At 39.5% G+C, this 21,261-nt stretch overlaps 1 protein-coding gene across 2 annotated transcripts; it reads right to left on the reverse strand.

Annotated features, from left to right (window-relative positions):
• Positions 1 to 628: 628 nt before the first annotated feature.
• On the reverse strand, positions 629 to 9,587 carry LOC122645700 (NADP-dependent glyceraldehyde-3-phosphate dehydrogenase). Of its 2 annotated transcripts, XM_043839032.1 has the most exons (10): positions 9,298 to 9,587; positions 8,636 to 8,829; positions 8,416 to 8,544; positions 3,001 to 3,120; positions 2,693 to 2,829; positions 2,435 to 2,590; positions 1,960 to 2,338; positions 1,098 to 1,214; positions 856 to 981; positions 629 to 824 (listed from the first exon to the last, which is right to left on the reverse strand). In XM_043839032.1, exons 1-9 carry the CDS (start codon positions 9,440 to 9,442, stop codon positions 868 to 870), a joined length of 1,491 nt encoding a protein of 496 aa, XP_043694967.1. In that variant the 5' UTR covers positions 9,443 to 9,587; the 3' UTR covers positions 629 to 824; positions 856 to 867. The 2 variants fall into 2 exon arrangements, with proteins under 2 accessions (XP_043694967.1, XP_043694966.1); XM_043839031.1 differs by having other exon boundaries at positions 629 to 981.
• Positions 9,588 to 21,261: the final 11,674 nt, after the last annotated feature.

Genomic DNA, 21,261 nt, shown 5'->3' on the forward strand with positions numbered 1-21,261 from the left:
TTGGGATGCACTAGGGTTCTCATGGGCGACCATGAAAAACCCTAAAATTTAAATAGGGCACCCATGGGCAACCATGGGCTAACCCAGGGTGTGCAATACCCTAATTGATTTATAATTGGTTTCCCTAGGAAAACATGACTTGATCCCATGGACCATAATTTGACCTACATCTCAGTCATGGCCCCTTGGTCGAGTCAAACTATGGCCGAATACTTCCATTCAGCCGTGAAAGGGTTGAGCGAAATCTGGGTGTAAATAGGGGGGGGGGGGGGGGGCGGAGTTCCTGTATTCCTGGATTTTCCTCAAAAGCAAGCGTTGTTCTAGTTTGTAGGCAGTTAATTTGATCAGGTTTAGGGAACAAAAGGGCCATTTAAACCTGACTGAGGTTCAAGTTGAGTTGAATTTAGCCAACCCAATAACCTGGAAAAACAGTGGATGGGTTTCAGGTTCAAGAATTACGACTCCTATTGGCACATAAAGCTTCAGGCATCTCTTTACCCTCTCTATCAAAATAAATAAAACAAAAACAAATAGGCAAAATTATTGTACTACTGAGAAAGTGCTGCGTTCAACAAGAGATCATAAATCAGCTAAAACTGCTTACACTCACCAATATATTATTTTTCCGATACTGTAGAACAAACATCTTAGGCTACACAATACCGCCAAAAATAAAGGATCGATACTGGAGGAGAAGGTTGGGAGGACATTTTACATGTATATATTACATAATATCCATGTTTAAAGCATTCCGTCATTGTTTGTAGCCCAAGGAGAACCAAGTAAACTAGAATAAATGAGGCGATGGTCCTCTACTGATTTTACTAGTTTAACTACAATAGAATTGATAATTTCCTAATAGGCATATTAACCCATGGTGTACGAAGGAGTGGGTAAGTTGATTACGGTGCTCTTGATCTTGGTCATCATGTTAATACTGTTGGTGATTCCTTGAGAACCAATTCCACTGTCTCTAAGACCCTGCCACAAGCAATGCTTGGTGTAACCTCAAATATAAAAGCTCAAGGAAGTTTAAATAACCCTTAAATACAAAAAAAACAGAAACACTAATTCTCAGATTTGAATAGTCAATGTACCTGAAAAGGAAAGTGGTCTGGTCCACGAGCTGGTGCCGAATTGATTTGAACCGTTCCTGTCTCCATTGCATCGCTAATCAAAATCGCTTTGTTGATATCTCTTGTGAAGACACAGCCCTATGTTTTTTGACAATAGCATAAATAATGACAAATATATTATAATTCATTTTCCACAAAAAAAGGGAATTAATAATAATTCTATCTTTCAAGTGTAATCTACAAAATATGATTTCACGAAACCATCGCAAATAGATAGTATCAAATTGCAACTCCTGCTGCTTCTGTTTGGCACAACTGCTTCAGTTTAGAAGCTTCACTATCACAACTTCCAACAAGATAATAACACAAATCCCAAGTACGAGACATAATAGAGAGATGAGTGGGAAAAGGGTAAAATCTTGAAAGGTAAATATGCTGTAAGGTGCTCATTGATCTGGCCCATACAACAGATAGAGTATCTTTCATATTGTATGACAATTGTGGAAAACTGAACACATCAATCAATATCAGTTATACATGAAACAATCATCAACAAGAATGTGCAGGACTATGAGAGATAATGGGTTCTAGGTGGGTGACTAGAATGAGGTCATTGCAGTAAATACCCCTCCCCCCCACTTTTTCGTTCAAAATTTGATAACAATCACTTGGAGTATTGGGGGTGGCGGGGATAAGAAAGGGGAAGATGAAGGCAGGACTCAATACAAGGTCTTGGCTATAACAAGCTCAAGATTTTACCAGCTGAGCCAGTTGGCAGCTTCCCAGTATGATAACCTTGGGGAATTCATTTCATCTGTCAGCAGAAAACGATGAACAGTTGGATGCAAATACCCAATGGGAAGAAGGTAGGTGAATTTTGTACCTGGAGGCCAAAATTGCTGGCATTGCAATGGTGAATTCCTTCTTCAATAGAGTTGATCCTGATAACCGGCAATACAGGCCCAAATGGCTCCTCCCATGCAATCCTCATATCAGGTCGAACATTATCCAACAACAAGGGCCAGATAAGATTTCCTTCCCTCTTGTACTCCTGGCAAAATGTTGCTCCCTTCTTCTTGGCATCTATTACCAACCCCTCAATGAAGTTTGCTGATGATTCTGACACTACTGGGGTGATGTCACAATCATCTTCTGGTGGTCCAACAGTCAATTTTGCAACTTTGGCCTTGACTTTCTCAACAAGAGCATCAGCTATGGACTCCATTGCCAAGATGACCTTCACAGCTGTGCATCTTTGACCACTGTTAAAGATGCAAAGCAGTTGGGACATCAGGGAACTGCAAACTGAAATAGCAGAGCAAAGGTTCTTAGCGATAATCATGCATATTTTCCTTCACCTGTAAGAGAATCCTCCTTTTATGATGTTTGCTGCCACTAAATCCAAATCAGCATCTTCAAGCACAATGCAGGCATCTTTTCCTCCCAGCTCCATTTGAAGAGGGATCATGCCCGCCTTTTTTGATATTGCGATTCCAGTGTCTCCACCAGTGAAGCTGAAGTTATTGGAGGAAGAAAAATGTGACTACCAGTAATAGTAAGAATGAAGTTAAAGTTCAAGTGTATGGAGTGATGAAGAGCTGATAGATAAAAGGTACCTTATACAGTTAACCCCAGGATGCATTGTGAGGAAATCCCCAATCTCAGAGCCTTTTCCGGTGACACAACTAATAAGGCCTTTAGGAAAACCAGCCAAGTGAAAGCAATGTACCATGTGGAGAGCAGCAACAGCTCCCTGAAAGGACCAAAGGAAATGTGAAATTGTACTCAACTCAAATTAGAAAAACAAGCAAAGGCCAATAGCACAGTCCATCAGGATTGGTGGATCTTGACATCAGCACATGCACAGCCATATATGACTTTTGACTACTTATCAAGGACCAAGAGAGGCTGTATGATAGGATACCTGAGTCGGAGGCTTAAGCACAAGGGAGTTTCCAGCGATTAGTGCAGGACCAATTTTTGAGACAGCTAGGTTGACAGGATAATTGAAAGGTGGGATTGCTAAAACGATCCCAAGTGGAATCTGCAATAAGAAATCAAATCAATATTCTTTTGCATACAACATGGTATCAATTTAAATCCTTTATTTCCTCCTCTTAGAGCATGGAAGGTAACATTTCTCATTGCGGTGATTTTGAAATGAAAAACATGTTAATGATTCTATGGAGAACTTGCTTCCCATCAAATGATATTATCTACAAAACGACTAACAGTTGAATCCAATGGATTACCATCAAATGAAATTATTCTACAAAACCGCAAACAGTTGAATCCAATGAATTTTTTATATGGATTGTTTGACTCCAGTTGTCTAAAACTAAAGTCAGAGGAATATTTCGGATTTTGGACAACAATTGGTTTGCTTTTCTAGGAATTTTGGAACACATCTTTTTCAAATTAAAAAAAAAAAGCGATTTTTCACAGCCTTCTTTGTGCTTACTGAATAATACTATATTAATTAGTATCCAATGTATCATCTCTACTATCCTTTCCTGTGCTATTTAATTTTTGGGAAGAAGGATGGGCACGCTGCCTGGGTTCCTGGGTTCCTACCCTGTCTGTCTCTCTCCCACCCCCCATGGAAAGGAGCACCCTACCCCTCCCATACCACCCCACCCATTGGTCAAGGCCGCCCACATACCTGGAGCGGGCGGAGTGCCAAACATCTACCCTTAATTTTTTATCAGCTTAAAAAAATTTGCTTATGGTTGTATTTGACTTAATGTTTTCGGTTCAGGAAGTTGGTTCAGACATTTTGAGCAATCTACTTTGTTTTAAGTTTTTTGTGGTGGTACAATGCTTGTTTATTTTGCTTAACTATTATGTTTTAATTTCATACTTGATTTGTTCAGCAAGGTTATTTGTGAAAGTGTTTGTTTATCCTTGCTTTTAACATTGGTATGCATATGCTAGTTGATATATCAAAGTTAAAGGTGGTATTTAGCCAAAGTTAAGCGGTAAGCCAAGGTTAGGTATTAACTAGATTTGTATCGATTTGCCCAAGGGTTGGTTAATATCAAGGAAAAGGACCCATAAGGGTATGACAAATTTTTATGATCACAGGATGGTTTTCATGGTTAATATCCCAAAGAGATTTTAGTAGCAAGTAGATTTATGTTTGTGACTGACAGAAAGTTGTGCACCGTATATTGAGGTGTATCTTCTGTTGGTGTTCGACATGAGTCGATTTCTTGACTGAAAAAGGATTCAAAGTGGTAATGTGACTAAACTAAGGATTCAAAAGTCACACTTGTTAAGAAAACAATGCCCAGAATGGTGATTTGCAGAAGAAAAACTAAAATAGAGAGAGTACACACAACGCACAACACAGAAATTTACACGGTTCACCTCCAAGATGGAAGCTACATCCACGGCCAAGCAGTAGAACAGGTTTCACTATTTTTCTCTGAAAAAGTTACAAACCCTCATAACCCTATCTCAAAGAGATAAAAACATTATATAGGGAAGCCCTAATCCCAGAAAGTACAAAAATGCCCCTAGCCCAAAAAATGCCAAAAAAACAGAGCCGGACCAAAACATAACCCATGGCTCAAAAGTACTCATTTCGAAGATCTTGATGAGCCCAACACAACTCCACGCCGAAAGCCCCGCCATTTTTCGGCATTCCGAGGTCATTTCGAGGCCGAAATGGCCCTCCGAAGGTCTCAACCGCACTTTCTGGACCAAATCAGACTTCACCAACAACAACACTCTGGGACATGTATAATTAATGTAGCTCAAGTGGGAGATTGTTAGATTTTTGTGGGCTTAATTAATTATACCCTACCTATTGGTGTGGGTCCATGGGCATAAACCAGACTTGGAACCACTTTAAGGTTAATGGGGGTATTCTAGTCCTTTCCATTGTGGGTGTTGGCAAGGATTATGGTTTTGTATTATAAATACACGGCTACAGTCATCGCAATCTCTTGATCTCATTCTTTGTTTGTCCGATCAAGAATTTGAGAGGTGCTAGTGAGAGCAGAATATTGTGAAAGATCCAAACCAAAAGATTTGATCGTGTTCGTTGTGAGAAGTTTTACGAGGTCTTCTTCAACATACCTAGGTGCAAGGTACACATCATTTTTCCCATATTTGATTAACCGTGTCCTAGTTTTCTTTATGGAATTTGTTTAGCGTTTCATGTAAAACCCAATCTAGTATAAGTCTAGGGAATATGAGGGATTGACTTTGACGCGTGTTTAACTCCATTCTAATTAGAGCTTACATAGCCCTGTTTTACAATACCCGTCCCATTATTGTCATGAATAATTTTGGGTAGAAAACCCACCCAATTCTGTCCTTTTTATTTTTGTGGCTCTCCACCCCGACCCGCCCCCCCCTTCCTCTCCCTTTAGCTTCTTCAAGTAAACTTTTCAATGCTCATTATATTGGTTCACTTCCTGCTATGATCATACGAAGGGGGTTGGGTGCAGCTACCACTACATGTTGGCTTCCACTCTCTAAAATCCAGCCACCTATATGGATCCATTGCGGCCCACATACGTGAATGGGATTTTTATTTCATGGGGGTGCAACAATAATTTCTCTTACTCTTGTTCAGTTGTTTGTGGGCGCAGAATCCTCGCAACCCGACATTTTTTTTTGTCTGCCCTTTATTATTGACCCCCTCTTTTTTTTCTTAACTTTATCGGAACACGCCCGAATGCAACAGATAAAAACTGAAAGGTTATTAGAAATGGTCACTGTTCCGATGAAGTCTGTTATACCCTATATTGGACACCCAACAAGGGTATGACACGTGGCATCAGCGAGAAAGTCCAAATGAACAAGCCAGGTAAACCCTATTCGGACAAGGTCCAAATACCCACTCATAGAAGAGAGAAGAAATTAATGCGCCTACTAGACCAGCTAGCCTACCAAGTAACAAAACAAAATATTTTAAATCCAAGACTACTAAGAAGTTATATGATAATGGTTAGACTAACAAGAAAGTGCATAACAATTAAATGGAAAGGTACAAAGGAATATTTGCAAGGGCAGTGTAGCAATCTTTTTCCCATAGTTGAATTTAGGGGGAACGTTCCCTCGACGCTCATGTGCAGTTTCAGGCAAAGGAGGGGGGTATTATGGGAAAACCTTTCAAATAAGGGTATGTAGGAGATTTCCATGGGAACGGGAACATTAATATGGGTGGGGGCATGCAGTTTCATTTTTGTGCTGGCGTCGTGGGCATCTTATACCCTTGTAGAAGTTGACAAGTGAACAACCCAAACCATTCTCGAGATATTAAAATTACCAATCCACATGGCACAACTAGGTGAGTCTAGTCATAGATACTACATTCCATAAAACATTTTACCTATTTTTTCAGATGCTTACTATACACCCATTATCTTAATAAAATCTTAATATGCATTTTCTCCTTATTTGATTAGTCTCATAAAAAATTAACATATGTGGTGGAGATTGCACCGTCGCTTTTTATTATTTATTGGGAGGGAGATCACAACTATGCCAACACGGGCCAAGGAGAGCATGCGCATAGGTATCCAACCAGGGGGCTGGATGGTCATTTCACAGTGCCATATGTCTAGGCATAAGGGGCACTGTCGGGCAGCCTTCTTTTTCCCCTTTAAGACAAGAGATCATTGCCTGGTCGAGTAGTCCACTAGTCCCCGGTCAATGAGGGTGCACAATGTCACCATGAATGGGATTTTATTTCATGGGGGCGCAACAATAATTTCTCTTACTCTTGTTCAGTTGTTTGTGGGCGTAGAATCCTTGCAACCCAACAGTTTTTTTTTTCTGCCCTTTATTATTGATCCCTTTTTCTTTTTTTTTTAAAAAAACTTTATCAAAACACGCCCGAATGCAACAGATAAAAACTGAAAGGATATTAGAAATGGTCACAATTCCGATGAAGTCTATTATACCCTATATTGGCCACTCAACAAGGGTATGATGCATGGCATTAGCGAGAAAGTCCAAGTAAACAAGCCGGGTAAACCCTATACGGACAAGGTCCAAATACCCACTCAAAGAACAAAGAAGAAATTAACGCGCCTACTAGGCCAGCTAGCCTACCTAAAGCCAGCCCACCTACTCAAGCGCCTCCTGAACCACTAAGTGTGGTTATGCAAGCAAAGGCCTCAACACGTCGCCACCCACTAAGCTTGGTTATGCAACAGAGACCTTGGACATCATCAACTGCTAAGTATGGTTATCCAACGAAGGAAACCACTCTCCACGCCTCCATGGCATTAATGAGCAATAAATGTTGCTTACCAAACAAGGCTCCCAGGCATGCGGGAGGCCTTATCAGATAGGGACTCTCCATATCTCCACGAAAATAGCACTCCACCTCCTGACGACAGGGAGACTCCACCATTGGTCAAATCAAGGCCTATATGATCACCACGTCGCCAAAAAGGGAATCAACCATATAAATTAGAAGGTAACATCCTATGCAAGGGGATTGCACTCTTAAAACTCTTATTGTTTCATCTGTTTGCTAAAGAGACCTAACTCAGGCATTAGAGTCTCCCACTGACACTCATCTCCTTTTGCCTATTTGTCACCTTGTGCAGGTCCCATCCTTGAGAGGACCCTCCGGAGGTTTCTTGACGTAACAAAATAAAAAAAAACCTTTTTAAAAACCGTGAGGTTGTAAGCATTCTGTGCCCACACAAGAGCAAGAGAAATTACCATTACACCCCCATGAAATAAAAAAATCCCTTTTATATTGATCCCCTTGCAATCTCATTGACCCTAACTCGTGCTGGTGGAATCGTTATCCCCTCCAATTTGCTGCCCCTTTTAATTCCTCCAATTCCTCATGAGGGTAGAAATGACCACCCTACCCCTTTCCCAAAAACACTGCCAAAGGTGGGATCCATTCCCCAATATTAGAGAAATTGGAAGTGATAATTATTCGTGCTGGTAGCGGGGCCTACACGACCAGGCGTGAAGTCTTTTTGAGAAAGGAAGATAAGGGCGATAAGACGATAAGACTTTTTTTTTTTTTTTTTTTTGGCAAAAACGTTAAGACTCTTTGTACGACCACCCTTTCTCACTCTCTTTTTCTTTTTTCTATTTATTATTTGGGATTCCCTTGGTTTGCCCACCGAATCATTACTCCACAAATATATGCCACGTGGACAAGTATAACGGATGGCATATCTCGTCATGATCTAGAAAGTGAGCACTTTGAACGTAAGGAACTGAATTACTTTGAGGTGACGGTGGCAGTGTGGCACACTCGTCACACTTGTAACTCTCACTCACTCCACCCAAAGCTCGAATAACGAAAAAATAGCGAGATTTTGAGGACGAGAATATGAGAATCAGAATATACCTTGGAGGAAAGACAGTATTTGGTCCTCTCGTTCCCAGGGAAGCTATCGGAGACTAGAAACTTCCCTTCTCCCAGAATTCTCACCCCTTCTTCTGCGCAGTATGACACTAGATCTCCGGACCTCACGACCTTCATCACCATTCCCGAATTCTAGGTCAGTTTCAGAACTAGAATTCCAGAAATAGAACAGTTTATCCGTTTAATTTTTACAGACAGATACCTCAGTGACAGCGTCCTTAGCAGGCTTTGCGATCTCTTTAACGAGGCACTCTGCAATTGGGGCTTTGTGTTCTTTCAGGATCGCGGCCGCCTTGTGAAGCAGCTCTGCTCTCTTCCACAACGGTGTCTTCGCCCATGCCTTTTGGGCGCTTTTCGCTGATTCCATAACCTTGTTTACCTCTTCTTGCGTACAAGCTGTTGGGAAGACAAAACGAAATTTTAATTAGGAAACTCGAACCATTCGACGAGGATTTTGTAGTATCGAGATGAGGCAAATGGAAACTACCAGAAATTTCTTGCAAACACTGTTCATGAATCCAAAAGAAACAAACGATCAATTAATTACAATCACTGAGAAGTTCAAATGTAGTTTAACTACAACAGCAGTAAATGACGCTGATTGTACAAATATCACAAAAGAATTCAACCTTCCAGCCAAAAAGGAGAGAAAAAAAATTCAAACCAAACCTGAACTAGAACGAAAAACATTCGATTTGAAGTAAAAAAAGATACAAAACCTCCTTAAAATCTGAAAAAGATGAAAAGTTTATCTCCTTACCACACTCCGCTATTTCTCAGCACCAAATAATAAAGAATTAAAATGAAAAATCAAGCCAAATAAAACAAGATTGTATCAAAAGTATAGTTTAAAAAATCATTTACCTTGAACCTTGTACTGAGTCTTTCTTGTGGTAGGGTTGATGATCGAAACAGACTTCCCGGAAGATGATGTCTTCCACTCTCCATCAGAGTAGTACTTGAAGACATCGCTGTCTAAAATCTCTGCAAACACTCCACTTCCCGCCATTCTAGATGATTCAGAGAAGGAAACAGAAGAAGCAAAAATAAAACGAATTAACTTAACGGAGAGAATTCTCTGCAAAATCTATACTCTGTTTCTCTTCTTGTTTGCTTTGGTTATGGGGTTTTAAGAGTTAGAGAGAGAGAGAGAGGGGAGAGGACCGGTGTGTGGGCTAGGATTTGGTGTATTTATAGGGAGAAGTTGAGCTACGTTTCTCCAATGACTCGGGAACCAAGTGAGCATCACCCATTTCCTATTTTGACATGAGTATCACAGTAATTTACGGTACTACCACTGGATGGTTTGCTGTGCACTGCGGAGTTAAACTTTAGTTAACGTTGGTTTCCCCGCCCAGATAAGTTTTTTTTTTGTTTTTGATAAATCCGCCCAGATGAGTAGTTGTCTATGTACCAATCTTCCATATGGGACAGTCATGTGGTCCCCACCACGTTCTCTTGTAGACTGGAAATATGGTCCGTAAACATCGCTCCTGGTTGTTATCGACGTTGGTAGTAAGGCTCTGAACTGCAATGATTTTTTTTTTTTTTTTATGAGAACAAAAGATATTTAAAACATTAGTCTATACATGCATTCTTGGCCAAGTTCTGCGCTAAGCCTATACTAAAAGTATTAATACACAACCTAAAATACACATTCTGAGTTAAGTCTGAAATTTCAAGGAGCTTAGTAAATAGATGCCATGGCCATAAGCATTTGATTGGAGATGGAAGAGATTCAGTGATTCTGTAGTCGTCACACCAAATTTTCTTAATCTGCAACCCAGTGCTAACAGCATAGTCCAGACCCTTGCGGATCGCCAAAATATAAGGGACTAAGTCATCTGATGTACCCAGCTTCCTTGCATAAAAAAATTTAGACTTGCCATCAACCAAAAAGAGATAGGCCCAGCCGGTCTCAGTCAGTCCAGGGAAACTGAATCCTACACATATTAAGATAGGAAAGTTATAACGTGGTAAAACAAAAAAGGAAGGTTGCAACGGGAATGCAATATCATGCACCAAAAGAGGCTAAGAATGACATCCAATATCATATAAGTGTAGATCCCGAATCCATTGAGTTATGACCTGATGACCTGAATAATCCTTGTGGGATCAGGTTGACAGGATTCAACCAATAATTTGTTTCTACATGTCTAGATAAAATAACAGGTGATAATAACAATACTAAAAAACCAAACTAACAGGGTTTTTTTGGCACGAAAAGAAAGATAGAAGAACCGACAGAAAAGAGTGATGTTTTCAAAGCCCAAATACTCAGGTCTCAGCCCCAGTGGTCCTGCAACCCAGATCCGTTTAACCCAATCACAAGAAAGAAAAAGGTGCCAAAGAGACTCAACACCAGTTCGACAAAGATCACAGGTCGAGTCAATCGGTCACCATTTTGATAGACTATCCTTGGTTGGAAGTCCTGCATTGAGCACACACCAAAAGAAAATTTTTAACTTAGGGTGAATAGGAAGCTTCCAAAAAAAATTCCACCAACCAACTAAATTAGGTGAAGTTGTAGTAGAAGATGAAATCAAGTGCCTTACAGCAATTTTAGTTGAGAACAGGCCAGATTTCGACTTCAGACAGTACCAGTGATCATTACCATTCGACATTCTAATCGAGTGAATTTGAGAAATAATATTAGATGGTAGATAATCTTTAAGAAGATCAGTATTCCACTCAGTACCGCAAGTGAAGCGGCTCACAGTCAATAATTTAGAATCTTTAGAAAGGGGTAAGGTAACTCGATTAGCAAGATTAGATGAGGATGATGGAATCCAATTGTCATACCATAAGGAAGTAGAGCACCCAGTACCAATACGCTTACCAACTAATCGTTCCAGGATAGGGGTAACATGTGTAATGTTGTTTCAGGCCCAAGACCCCTTTTTCTTCCTAGTTCGAGGATAAAAAAAAGAAGTTTGAGGGAAGTACTTGGCCTTCAGGACCCTGGCCCAAAAGGAATCCTGTTCAGTTAGTAAACGCCATCCCAACTTTAAAAGTAAAGCAGTGTTATGATGCTCAGACTTCCTAAAACCCAACCCCCCATAAGCTTTAGGTTTGCACATCTTGTCCCAAGAAATTAAGGAAGGTTTCTTCCTATCCTTATAATTTCCCAGCCAGAATTGAAGACATAACGAGTCAATTTTGTGACAGACCTGGGCTGGGAAACGAAAACATTGCATTAGATAAGCAAGGGTAGAAGCCAATACCGATTTGATAAGAACACCCCATCCAGCAAAGGAAAGGGAAATGGTTTTCCAAGAGGACAATCTAGCTTGTAATCTCGAGATTATACACTGCAACTCTCTAGATTTTGACTTCCCATGGAAGAGCGCGCTTAGTCCCAAGATACACAGATTCCTTGGTCATTTCCTTAATCCCAATGACTGAGGATAACATCACCCGTGTTGCGACAGGAACATTTTTACTAAAATGAATACCACTTTTTGCAAAATTGATTTCATGTCCCGAAAGATCAGAAAACAGATCAAGAATAGCCTTAATAGTAAGCAGATCCTCCTGGGTAGCTCGGCAAAAGATGAAAATATCATCCACAAAAAGCAGGTGAGATATTTCAGGACCAGAACGGGAAATTTTGACACCTCGAAACAGATTGAGGTCTCGATAAACAGAGAATAATCGAGACAAAACTTCCATCGCCACAATGAACAGAAAAGGACTTAGGGGGCAGCCTTGCCGGAGCCCCCTCGAAGCATGGAAATACTCAAAAGGGCTACCATTCAATTTGATAGAAAAAGAGGCAGTGGAAATAAGAGAGTAAATAAAATTGATCCATTTATCAGAAAAACCTAAATACCTAAACAAAGAAGTAATCAGATTCCATTCAATCCGATCATATGCCTTAGACATGTCTAATTTAATGGCCACAAACCCCTCTTTACCTTTGGTATGCTTGAAGAAGTGAAAGATTTCCTGCGCAAGGATAATGTTATCCACAATTTGTCTTCCTGGAATAAATGCAGCCTGAAATGGTGAGATAAAAGACTGAAGACAAGTTTTAAGTCTGCAGGCTAAAAGTTTAGAGAGAATTTTATAAGAGACATTACAAAGACTAATTGGTCTAAAATCACTTACCGATGATGCATGATCCGTCTTTGGAATAAGACAGAGAAGAGTGTGGTTTAAACCAGAAGGAAGAAACCCGGATTCAAAAAAAGCCTCCACCATTCGATAAACATCAGGATGAATAAGATCCCAGAATTTTTGAAAAAACCCTGCATGAAATCCATCCATACCTGGGGCTTTAAGTGGGCCAAGCGAAAACACTACCTTCCTAACTTCATTCAGTGAGGGGACCTCACAGAGAAAAGCAGCTTCATCGCCATTAAAAATCGGTGAAAAAAGAGACTCCACAAAGCTAGCCTCCAACGGGTTAGAAGAGGTGAAGAGATTTTGAAGATGTCTAGCAAAAAAATGCGCAACCACCTTTGGATCCTCAACCAGGTTCCTGGCCTCATCCTTGATTGAAATATTACCACGTTTCCTGAGGTTATTCCTTATAACAGAGTGATAATATCTGGTATTGCGGTCCCTGTCTTTAATGTAAAAATGTCTGGACTTTTGAAGCCAAAACAGCTCCTCCGCATCAAATATCCAATTTAATTTCTGAGTGATCTGATTGAGGGTTAAAGAATCCAGGGTAGCACGCTCTGATTCCAACTGGTATGATGAGAAAAAATTCACCTTTAGTTGGTCTACATGCCCGAATACCTCCTTGTTCCATTTCTTCAAATGAACAGGGAAAGATGAAAGTTTGGTAGGTAAGGAATCAGTAAGAGATGGGTTCCAAGCGGAAAGGCAGTAGGGTATAAATTTTGGGTGGGCAGTCCAGGCTTCATGGAAGTGAAAAAGTTTTTTGTAGGAGGGACGGTTAGCATAGGTTTTAAGATAAATTGGATTATGATCAGAACCAACAGCAAATAATTTGGAGACCGAGGTAAACGGGAAGAGCTCGATCCAAGAACTAGAGACAAACGCGCGATCCAGGCATTCTTTAATAAGGTTAGGACCGTTTTTGCTTGATAGACCATGTAAACTTAGATCCAGGTAAGAGGACCTCCTCAAGGGCCAGGGCATGGATCAACAAAGTTAGCTCAGCAGCCAATTTGGATAAGACAAAGGGTGAACCCCCCATTTTATCGGAGGCAAGGAGTACTTCATTAAAATCACCAATAAGACAGTATGGATGGTTCAAGGTTAAAAGAAATTCATTTAGGCTATTCCAGAAAGGGATCCTATCTACAGCATGAGGACGGACATAAAGGCACACAACCCAAAAAGGTGTGGAGAGTATCACCAATAAAAACAGCAATAATATTATCCAAACAAATACAGTCCAAGATCTTCACATCCGACTGAGCCAGCACCCAGAGGCCCCCTTTTTTACCATGAGAACCCAAACTATTTTGAAATTTAATGGAAGCATAAGAAGCAAAGGGTGGTAAGTTACGAATGCTATCATAATCAACACATTTCGTTTCTAGTGTTTTCTTGTTTCTCTTGTAGACTGGAAATATAGTCCGTAAACACTGCTCCTGGTTGTTATTGACGTTGGTGGTAAGGCTCTGAATGACAATGTTCTTAAAAAGCATTTCCAGTGTTTATTCGTTTGTGTTTTTTTTAATAGAAACAGGGTAAATATTGTATGGTATGTCCGGTTTGATTTTTCATTTTTTCTAAACGAACTGGGCAGTTGGCATATTTTTGAGTCTCATTTGAAAAACCTCAAAATCATGTTTCTCACATTAGAGAAACACTTCTATCAATTTTCGGAGAAAAGTCATTCCGACTTAAGTTAACGAGGGTAATATTGGAATTTTCAAGAAAAACATAACAATAGGTAATGTTTTGCCCTAAAACCTCACCTCTTTACTCACAAGACTAGCTTGGCCTAGTTGTCATTCGACCTCTGTAAATCCGATAGAACTCTAGTGCTCTCTTCGCGCTTGACCTCTATTACTATCCCTCGCACTCAACCTCTGGTGCTCTCTTTGCGCTCGACCTCTACAACTCTTCATCGTGCTCGAACTCTGGTGCTTTCTTCGCGCTTGACCTCTGCAACTCTTCGTCGCACTCAACCTTTGGTACTCTCTTTGCGCTCGACCTCTACAACAACTCTCCGTCCCGCTCAACCTCTGGTGCTCTCTTCGTGCTCGACCTCTACAACTCTCCGTCGCGCTCAACCTTGGTTGCTCTCCGTTGCACTCGACCTCTTCTAAAATTACCCAAGGTATGAAGTATAACACTACCCTATTTCTCAATTGGTCTACATTTTGATTTAGGGTTTTTCCTTCTACCTATTTGTTCGTGTTTTCCTTCTATAAGCCAAGGTGGTTCTGGTGGTTGAAACTATTGTCTGCTTTCTTAGGAAAAGATCATGTATTCTTTAAAATAAAGAATAAAGGAGGTTCAGTGAGTCAAACTATTAGAAAGTCCTTGGGTTTTGTAAAACCCAAATCCATTTCCGTACAGTGAACTAGAACACGATTGAAAAGAGAACGAAAAAAATAAATAGTACCTTGCACCCACGTATGTTGGGGAGAACAATAATAAAGAAAGCTCCAAAGCTTGATCATCCTTGAATAATTAATCTTCCTGTTTGATGATAACAACCTCCTTCAGGAGAACCTCCCTCGGTTTGGATCTTCCACAACCTTCTCCTCCCACTTTAGCTCTCTTTCTTGTGAGAATAATAGAAAATGAGACTAAGAGGCTGCAGGGACCCTAACCATGTATTTATAATAAGTACAAACCCTAATCCAATCCACCCCCATTGTCACACCCAGAACCCACCCTTTAGGAGGATCCGGTTAGTAATCTGGATACTCTATGACATTCGCCAATCCTCCAGGATCCAGAAGCAGAACTTACATATCACAAACCACACAAAAGAGTAGATAGAAAATAAAAGTATATCAGAGTGCAATGGAAGACTTGAACTACTCATAAATGGATTATATCATTTATAGTAAAATCTCAAATACCTATGTTATATCATATACATATCCATTTATGCTTAAAAAATATAATATCTTGATAATTACACTTCTTGAAAGAAAATAAATTTAAATAATCATAAAATCGTCGCAGAACAGCAAGTTAAGGAAGATCTACAGTTCCATCAATAGCTTCATCGCCCATTAGCAAACCAGTACTACAAAATCATTTAAAAAGAAAAGATTCCACGAGGGCGAGATCCACTAAGCCCAATGAATGGATAATAAACCATGCATGTAGATGCAACACAATATGATCCTATATGTATGAGATTCAGTTTTATTCTCTAGTCCACCTAATATTAATGCTAAGTCACTAGGTAAGTAAGTACTACTACAATCCCCAATACCTGCATTAGGGGTATAGAATTACGTTCCATACTCGATAGCAATAATATTGAGTTGTCGAAGAAGACTAGTAGGCTCTAGCATCCCTCCCCAAGGTCAGCCCGACCAGCCCTCTAAGTTACCACTATGCAACCACCAGCCCTATTAGTTGATGGGACAATCGACATCACCTGTCCTACTGACCCAATGAGTCTACTGAATGACTAATGCCCCTTCAGGACATTGACATCACACAATTGTGATATCCAACACCTTAACCCCAGTTGGCAAGGATTCGTAGTATGGGTTGTATTATTCCCTAGCCACATGCAATACTATATCGCATAGTATGAATTGTATAGTGTTTCCGCATTCCATACTTTGACGCACCATACCCTTCATTTCTAAGCCAGCTACGACATCTAATCTAACAATATAAATAGCATGCATTTCAACATAAAGCAATATCTCGATAATTTTCCATTCAAAGTTCCATATCAACAACAAGAATAAAAGAGAGTGATATAACATATTTAACCATAACATCATAACACAAAAGAAGTGTTACACCTACATGAATGATATATTCCCACTCACCTTGTTGTGCATGCGATTGCGTAGTCGAACTAGTCCTCGAGATGGTTGCTGATAGATTTCACTGATCGAGCAGTTCTATCCTATGGTTAACAAGTCATACACTAGTCAAATTATGCTTGAAAGAAGGTGGGGCCCTAGGGTGACCATAGGTCCAAGCTAGGTTGAGTTACACTTTCAGTTTAAGTTTGACAGCAACTCTGGTCTGTAGGAGTGGTTGACCAGAGACACCGACCAGAAGGTTACAGTAGCTAAGTTAATAAATTTCATGAGACAGCTTTCTCTGGTCGATGGGAGTGGTTGACCAGAGACATCGATCAAAGATTTTGCAACAGGATTTCTAAGGACGGAAAATAGGGTTTTTTTTTTGGGGGGGGGGGGTTAGTATGGATTTGCCCAATGGTTCCCAAGGATGGTGTCTAGGTATATAAATTTGAGTTCCTATAACCCAATTTATGTCTAAGGAATGGGCAATTTGACGGATTGGAGTTGGGATTGGGTACATGCATGGGGTTTGGGTTCTTGTACATGATCACAGCCATGCATGGCTAGAATCAGATCTCTAAATTCCTTAGCTCAGTATATAGGGTGGGAAATGGTTAGCAATTAGGTTAGATTAAGGTTAGGTTTTGGATCAATTGGTTTGGATTAACATGCATGGGCGTTTTGGGTTTCCAAATCTATCAATTCAATCATGCAAGGATGGAAATGCATTCAAATGTTAGTTTATATATGTAGGTTGAGGAATTCATTGGGAATTAAATTGAATTTGAACAAAGTTTAGGTTAAAGGGTCTGGATTAGCCATGCATGCAAAGGTATTGAGTTTATCTTTGCAAATTCAAGTTGATTAACATGCTAACAAGTTAGGAAATTAAATTCCTGCTCCAAAATTTGGGCTATGTACTAGGGTTCTAGATCTAAGAAGGAAATAAGGAATAAATCTTGATTAGGTTAGGGAAATTACCTAGAATTCGGAGACGAGGATGAATTCCAGCTTAAGTCCTTTCACCAAGTTGAGCAATTGAGAGAACTCAGATTTTAGAAGTGGTTTAATATAAGAAGATGAATTGAGGTGGCCAGAGGGTGGAGAAGGTGATGATCTTCACCTCAGGTCATAGATCGACCAAGACTCAAGCTCTCCTCCTTCAACCTCCCTTCTCTTTTTCTCCTCTTCTTTTCTTTCTTCACTTTCTTCTCTTCTCTCCTCTTGCTTCCAATGATTGAAATAGTGAAATGGTTGTTAGGTCCTTAGTTTGATTTATATAGATATGGCCTAAGGTCATGTTTGGAAATGAGTCAAATGGCCAAAAGTGATTAATTGTTCAATTTCACATACACGGGTTGATATGTGGGGCCCGCGTATCAATAATTATCGGGGAATATTCCTACTAGGTAATTAGGACACGGTGACAAAATCCCCATTTTAGTCTAGCTTAAAATGCCAGTAATTACCAAAATACCATTGGAGAGCATAATTGCAGAAAAATCACATTTTAGCATCACTGCTAATAATAAACATGATTAGATATGTTAACAAAGTATATGTGAGATATTCCAAATATCTAAAGTGCAATCCAACTCAAAATGGCAATAATTACCAAAATACCACTAGAGTGCAGAATTGTAAAAAATCACATTTTAGCATCATCATTGATATTAAATATGCGGATCTTTATCTCCCCAATTTGTCTGGTCCTCAATTTCTTCTAATAGAGGGGCGGAAATGACCACCCTAACCCCTACCAGAACACACTGTCCGAATGGGGTCCACCTCCCTCTATTAGAGGAATTGAGGAAATTGACAGACAAGCAAATTGAGGTGATAATTTTCCTTAAATATACATACGTGAGATATTCTAAATATCTAAAGTGCAATCCAACTTAAAAAGGAAATAATTACCAAAATGTCACTAGAGGACAAAAAAGCAGGAAAATCATATTAAGCATCACCAATGTTATTAAACATGATTAAATATGTTAAAAAATACATATATGAGATATTTCAAATATCTAAAGTGCATTCCAGCTCAAAATGGTAATAATTACCAAAATGCCATTGAGGGAAAAATTGTAGAATAATCATATTTAAGAATCACTACTAATAATAAATATGATTAAATATGTTAACCAAACATATGTGAGATATTGCAAATATTCAAAGTGCAATTCAACTCAAAATGATAATAATTACCAAACTGCCACTAGAGGGAAAAATTGCAAAAAAAATCATATTTAAACATCACAACTGATAATAAACATGATTAAATATGTTAATAAAGCATATATGAGATATTGCAAATATCTAAAGTGCAATCCAGCTCAAAATGGCAATAGTTACCAAAATGCCACTGGAGGGCAGAATTACAGAAAATGCATGGAAATGATGTTTTATATGTCAAAATACGTGTTACAATTATTAGGAGTCCTTTTGGGGTCCTGAACAAGTTTTGACTGCAAAATGACCAAAATGCACCGAAGGGCGTAATAGTAAATGGGTGTCAAACATGACACTCTGGAGGGGTGTACATATCAAAAGTGATGTTGATTAACTTAAGATGTCCAAACATACTGAATAGTATTACTAGAATGGGATTTTGGGCCTGCAATTGGTAAATTACCAAAATACCCTCGAAGGGCACAAGTGCAACTAGTGCGAATGAAACCACTTTTTGGGCATCATCGTTGATTAAAAACATGATTTTGAATTCACTTATATGCATGAATAATGTTCCGATCTTGAAGGGGGGATCAAATGTATTTTTAGAAGAAAAAAAATCTGTACCGTTTTAAGAAAACATGACGGCATAAGGGCCGAAAAATCGAGATTCTGGAAGGACCAGTATATAACAGTAAGATTCTGTTAGGTGCCAGAGTCATTTACTTTAGAAAGTTGTAATTCTGGAAGGACCAGTGTAAAATAGTAAGATTTTGTCAGGTGCCAGAGTCATTTGCTCTAGAAAACTGTAATTCTGGAAGGACCAGTGTAAAACAGTAAGATTCTGTCAGGTGCCAAAGTCACTTATTCTAGAAACAATAATGATCGATGTGGGGGGTAAAAGAACTTCCCGATCATCGATTAGATCATTAGTAAACAACGCCTACACACATCTCTAAAACTTCGAAAAGCGGTAATGATTGGTGTGGGATAAAAGAACCACTCGGTCATCAATCAAATCATTAGTGAATAACAAATGCATATATCACTAAAACTTTGGAAAGAAATTAAGTGCCCGATGGAAAATGTCCTAAAATGACTAAATACGCCAATTTAGTGATAGTGGATGGTCATTTTGAGCTCTTTTCGATAATTATTGGAATGCCCCTGAAAGGCTGAGATGATATTTTATCTGATTTTATGATGCACAATAAGCATAACATAGGCATAGGGATGGCATAAAATACCACAAATATAATGCCATAACTGTTGGACAAGTGTGTGTCCATCAAACCCGGTTCGGTCCGGTTCAACCCGGTTCACCTTTGTATTGAACATTTATACATTTTAGTTTAATATTGTCACATTCGATATAAATTTTTTGAGCATTATGTGTCCATAAGTTATACTTAAAATGGTAGTCACGACTAGGGTTAGGGCAGGACACCCTTATCATATGGTCGTCGGATTGGGTATGCCTAGACATGTGATGTCAGGGTACGAATGCGAGTGCTCACATGTTTGATGTGTGCATTGGCGAAGAATCTACTTTGTCGATTCCCTCATGTATTACTGCCAGATGTAGGAAGGGATAGACATGTGTCACCGACACCCTGTACTAGAGGGAACCCTGTCACTGCAAAGTGTGGTCGCATTCTTTGGTTCATCAATGACTAAGACTCAAGCAAGTCAAAGCCGGTGTTCTAGGAATGCGTGAACACTTTGTGAGTGAAGGAGTTATCCAACACAGTCACCACTGCCCGATTGGGGAACACCAAGATAGAGACTGTCTGTGCATGGTCGGATCAGAATCTGGATCTAGTTCCGTTTTGGAAATGGTTTTGCAAAATTTATTTTACATAAAATGATACATTATTTATAGTTATTTCAAATAAAGTGTTTTATCGAGTTTTACGAGACCCGATCGGATGCACAGATGCTCTTATATGGACATGTAATATGGATTGGGGTTTGGCAGTACATGTGTACATGCCCTAGATTCCATAATGATGGTGATGATTAGTGGGGGGGTTGTATATGATAAATTGTTATTATATAGGGAGTTATTTGAAATTTGCTAATTTAATTGGCTCTTTATTTAATTAATGGATTTGGTGCTAATTATAATTATCCATTAATAATTAAATAAAGAATCTAATTAATACTTTCCCTATTAGATTCTGCTTCTTCACCTGTGTAGCACTTTGAGTTTAAACAGAATTGCCAGGCTGAGAGAGAGAGAGAGAGTCAGACTCTCACTAGGGCTCTATTAAATCTATCTAGGATTTAATTAAACCCTATTATTATAAATAGGGGACCAAAAAACACAGAAGGAGCAGCTCTCCACATTTTTGGAGCAGACACTCTCTCTCCTATGTTTTTGGTTTCTCTCTCTCCCTCTTGTGATCTCTCTTCTTCTTCTTGCTTCTCTCACCTGTGTTTGAGAGTTAGGGTTTGTGAAACCCTAGATCTGTGTTGAGGAGTTTGAGGGCATCTGGGACTGGCGTGTAGAACCTTGGTAGCACCATTGGAGGTTCAGATCTGTTTGCTTGGAGCGCTCGCTAGAGGAAGAACCACTGTCTATTGGAGGAGCAACACTTGAGGCTCACCAGGTTAGCAGTTCTTCATTAATTCCTTCAGTTTATTGATTATTAATATTTATGGGATGCGAAAGAAACTCAAATCGACCTTTTCCGCTGTGCATTCGAGTTAGGGATAG

This window comes from Telopea speciosissima, chromosome 11 (genome assembly GCF_018873765.1).
Source record: "Telopea speciosissima isolate NSW1024214 ecotype Mountain lineage chromosome 11, Tspe_v1, whole genome shotgun sequence".
Classification (NCBI taxonomy): Eukaryota; Viridiplantae; Streptophyta; class Magnoliopsida; order Proteales; family Proteaceae; genus Telopea; species Telopea speciosissima.

Excerpts from the sequence above, each read along its gene's own strand:
- LOC122645700 (XM_043839032.1), bottom strand. The coding sequence starts at position 9,442 with ATGGCGGGAAGTGGAGTGTTTGCAGAGATTTTAGACAGCGATGTCTTC. Across the intron at positions 8,545-8,635 it reads CTAAGGACGCTGTCACTGAG|GTCGTGAGGTCCGGAGATCT; the intron begins GTATCTGTCTGT and ends ATGGTGATGAAG. Across the intron at positions 2,830-3,000 it reads TGCTTAAGCCTCCGACTCAG|GGAGCTGTTGCTGCTCTCCA; the intron begins GTATCCTATCAT and ends TGGTCCTTTCAG.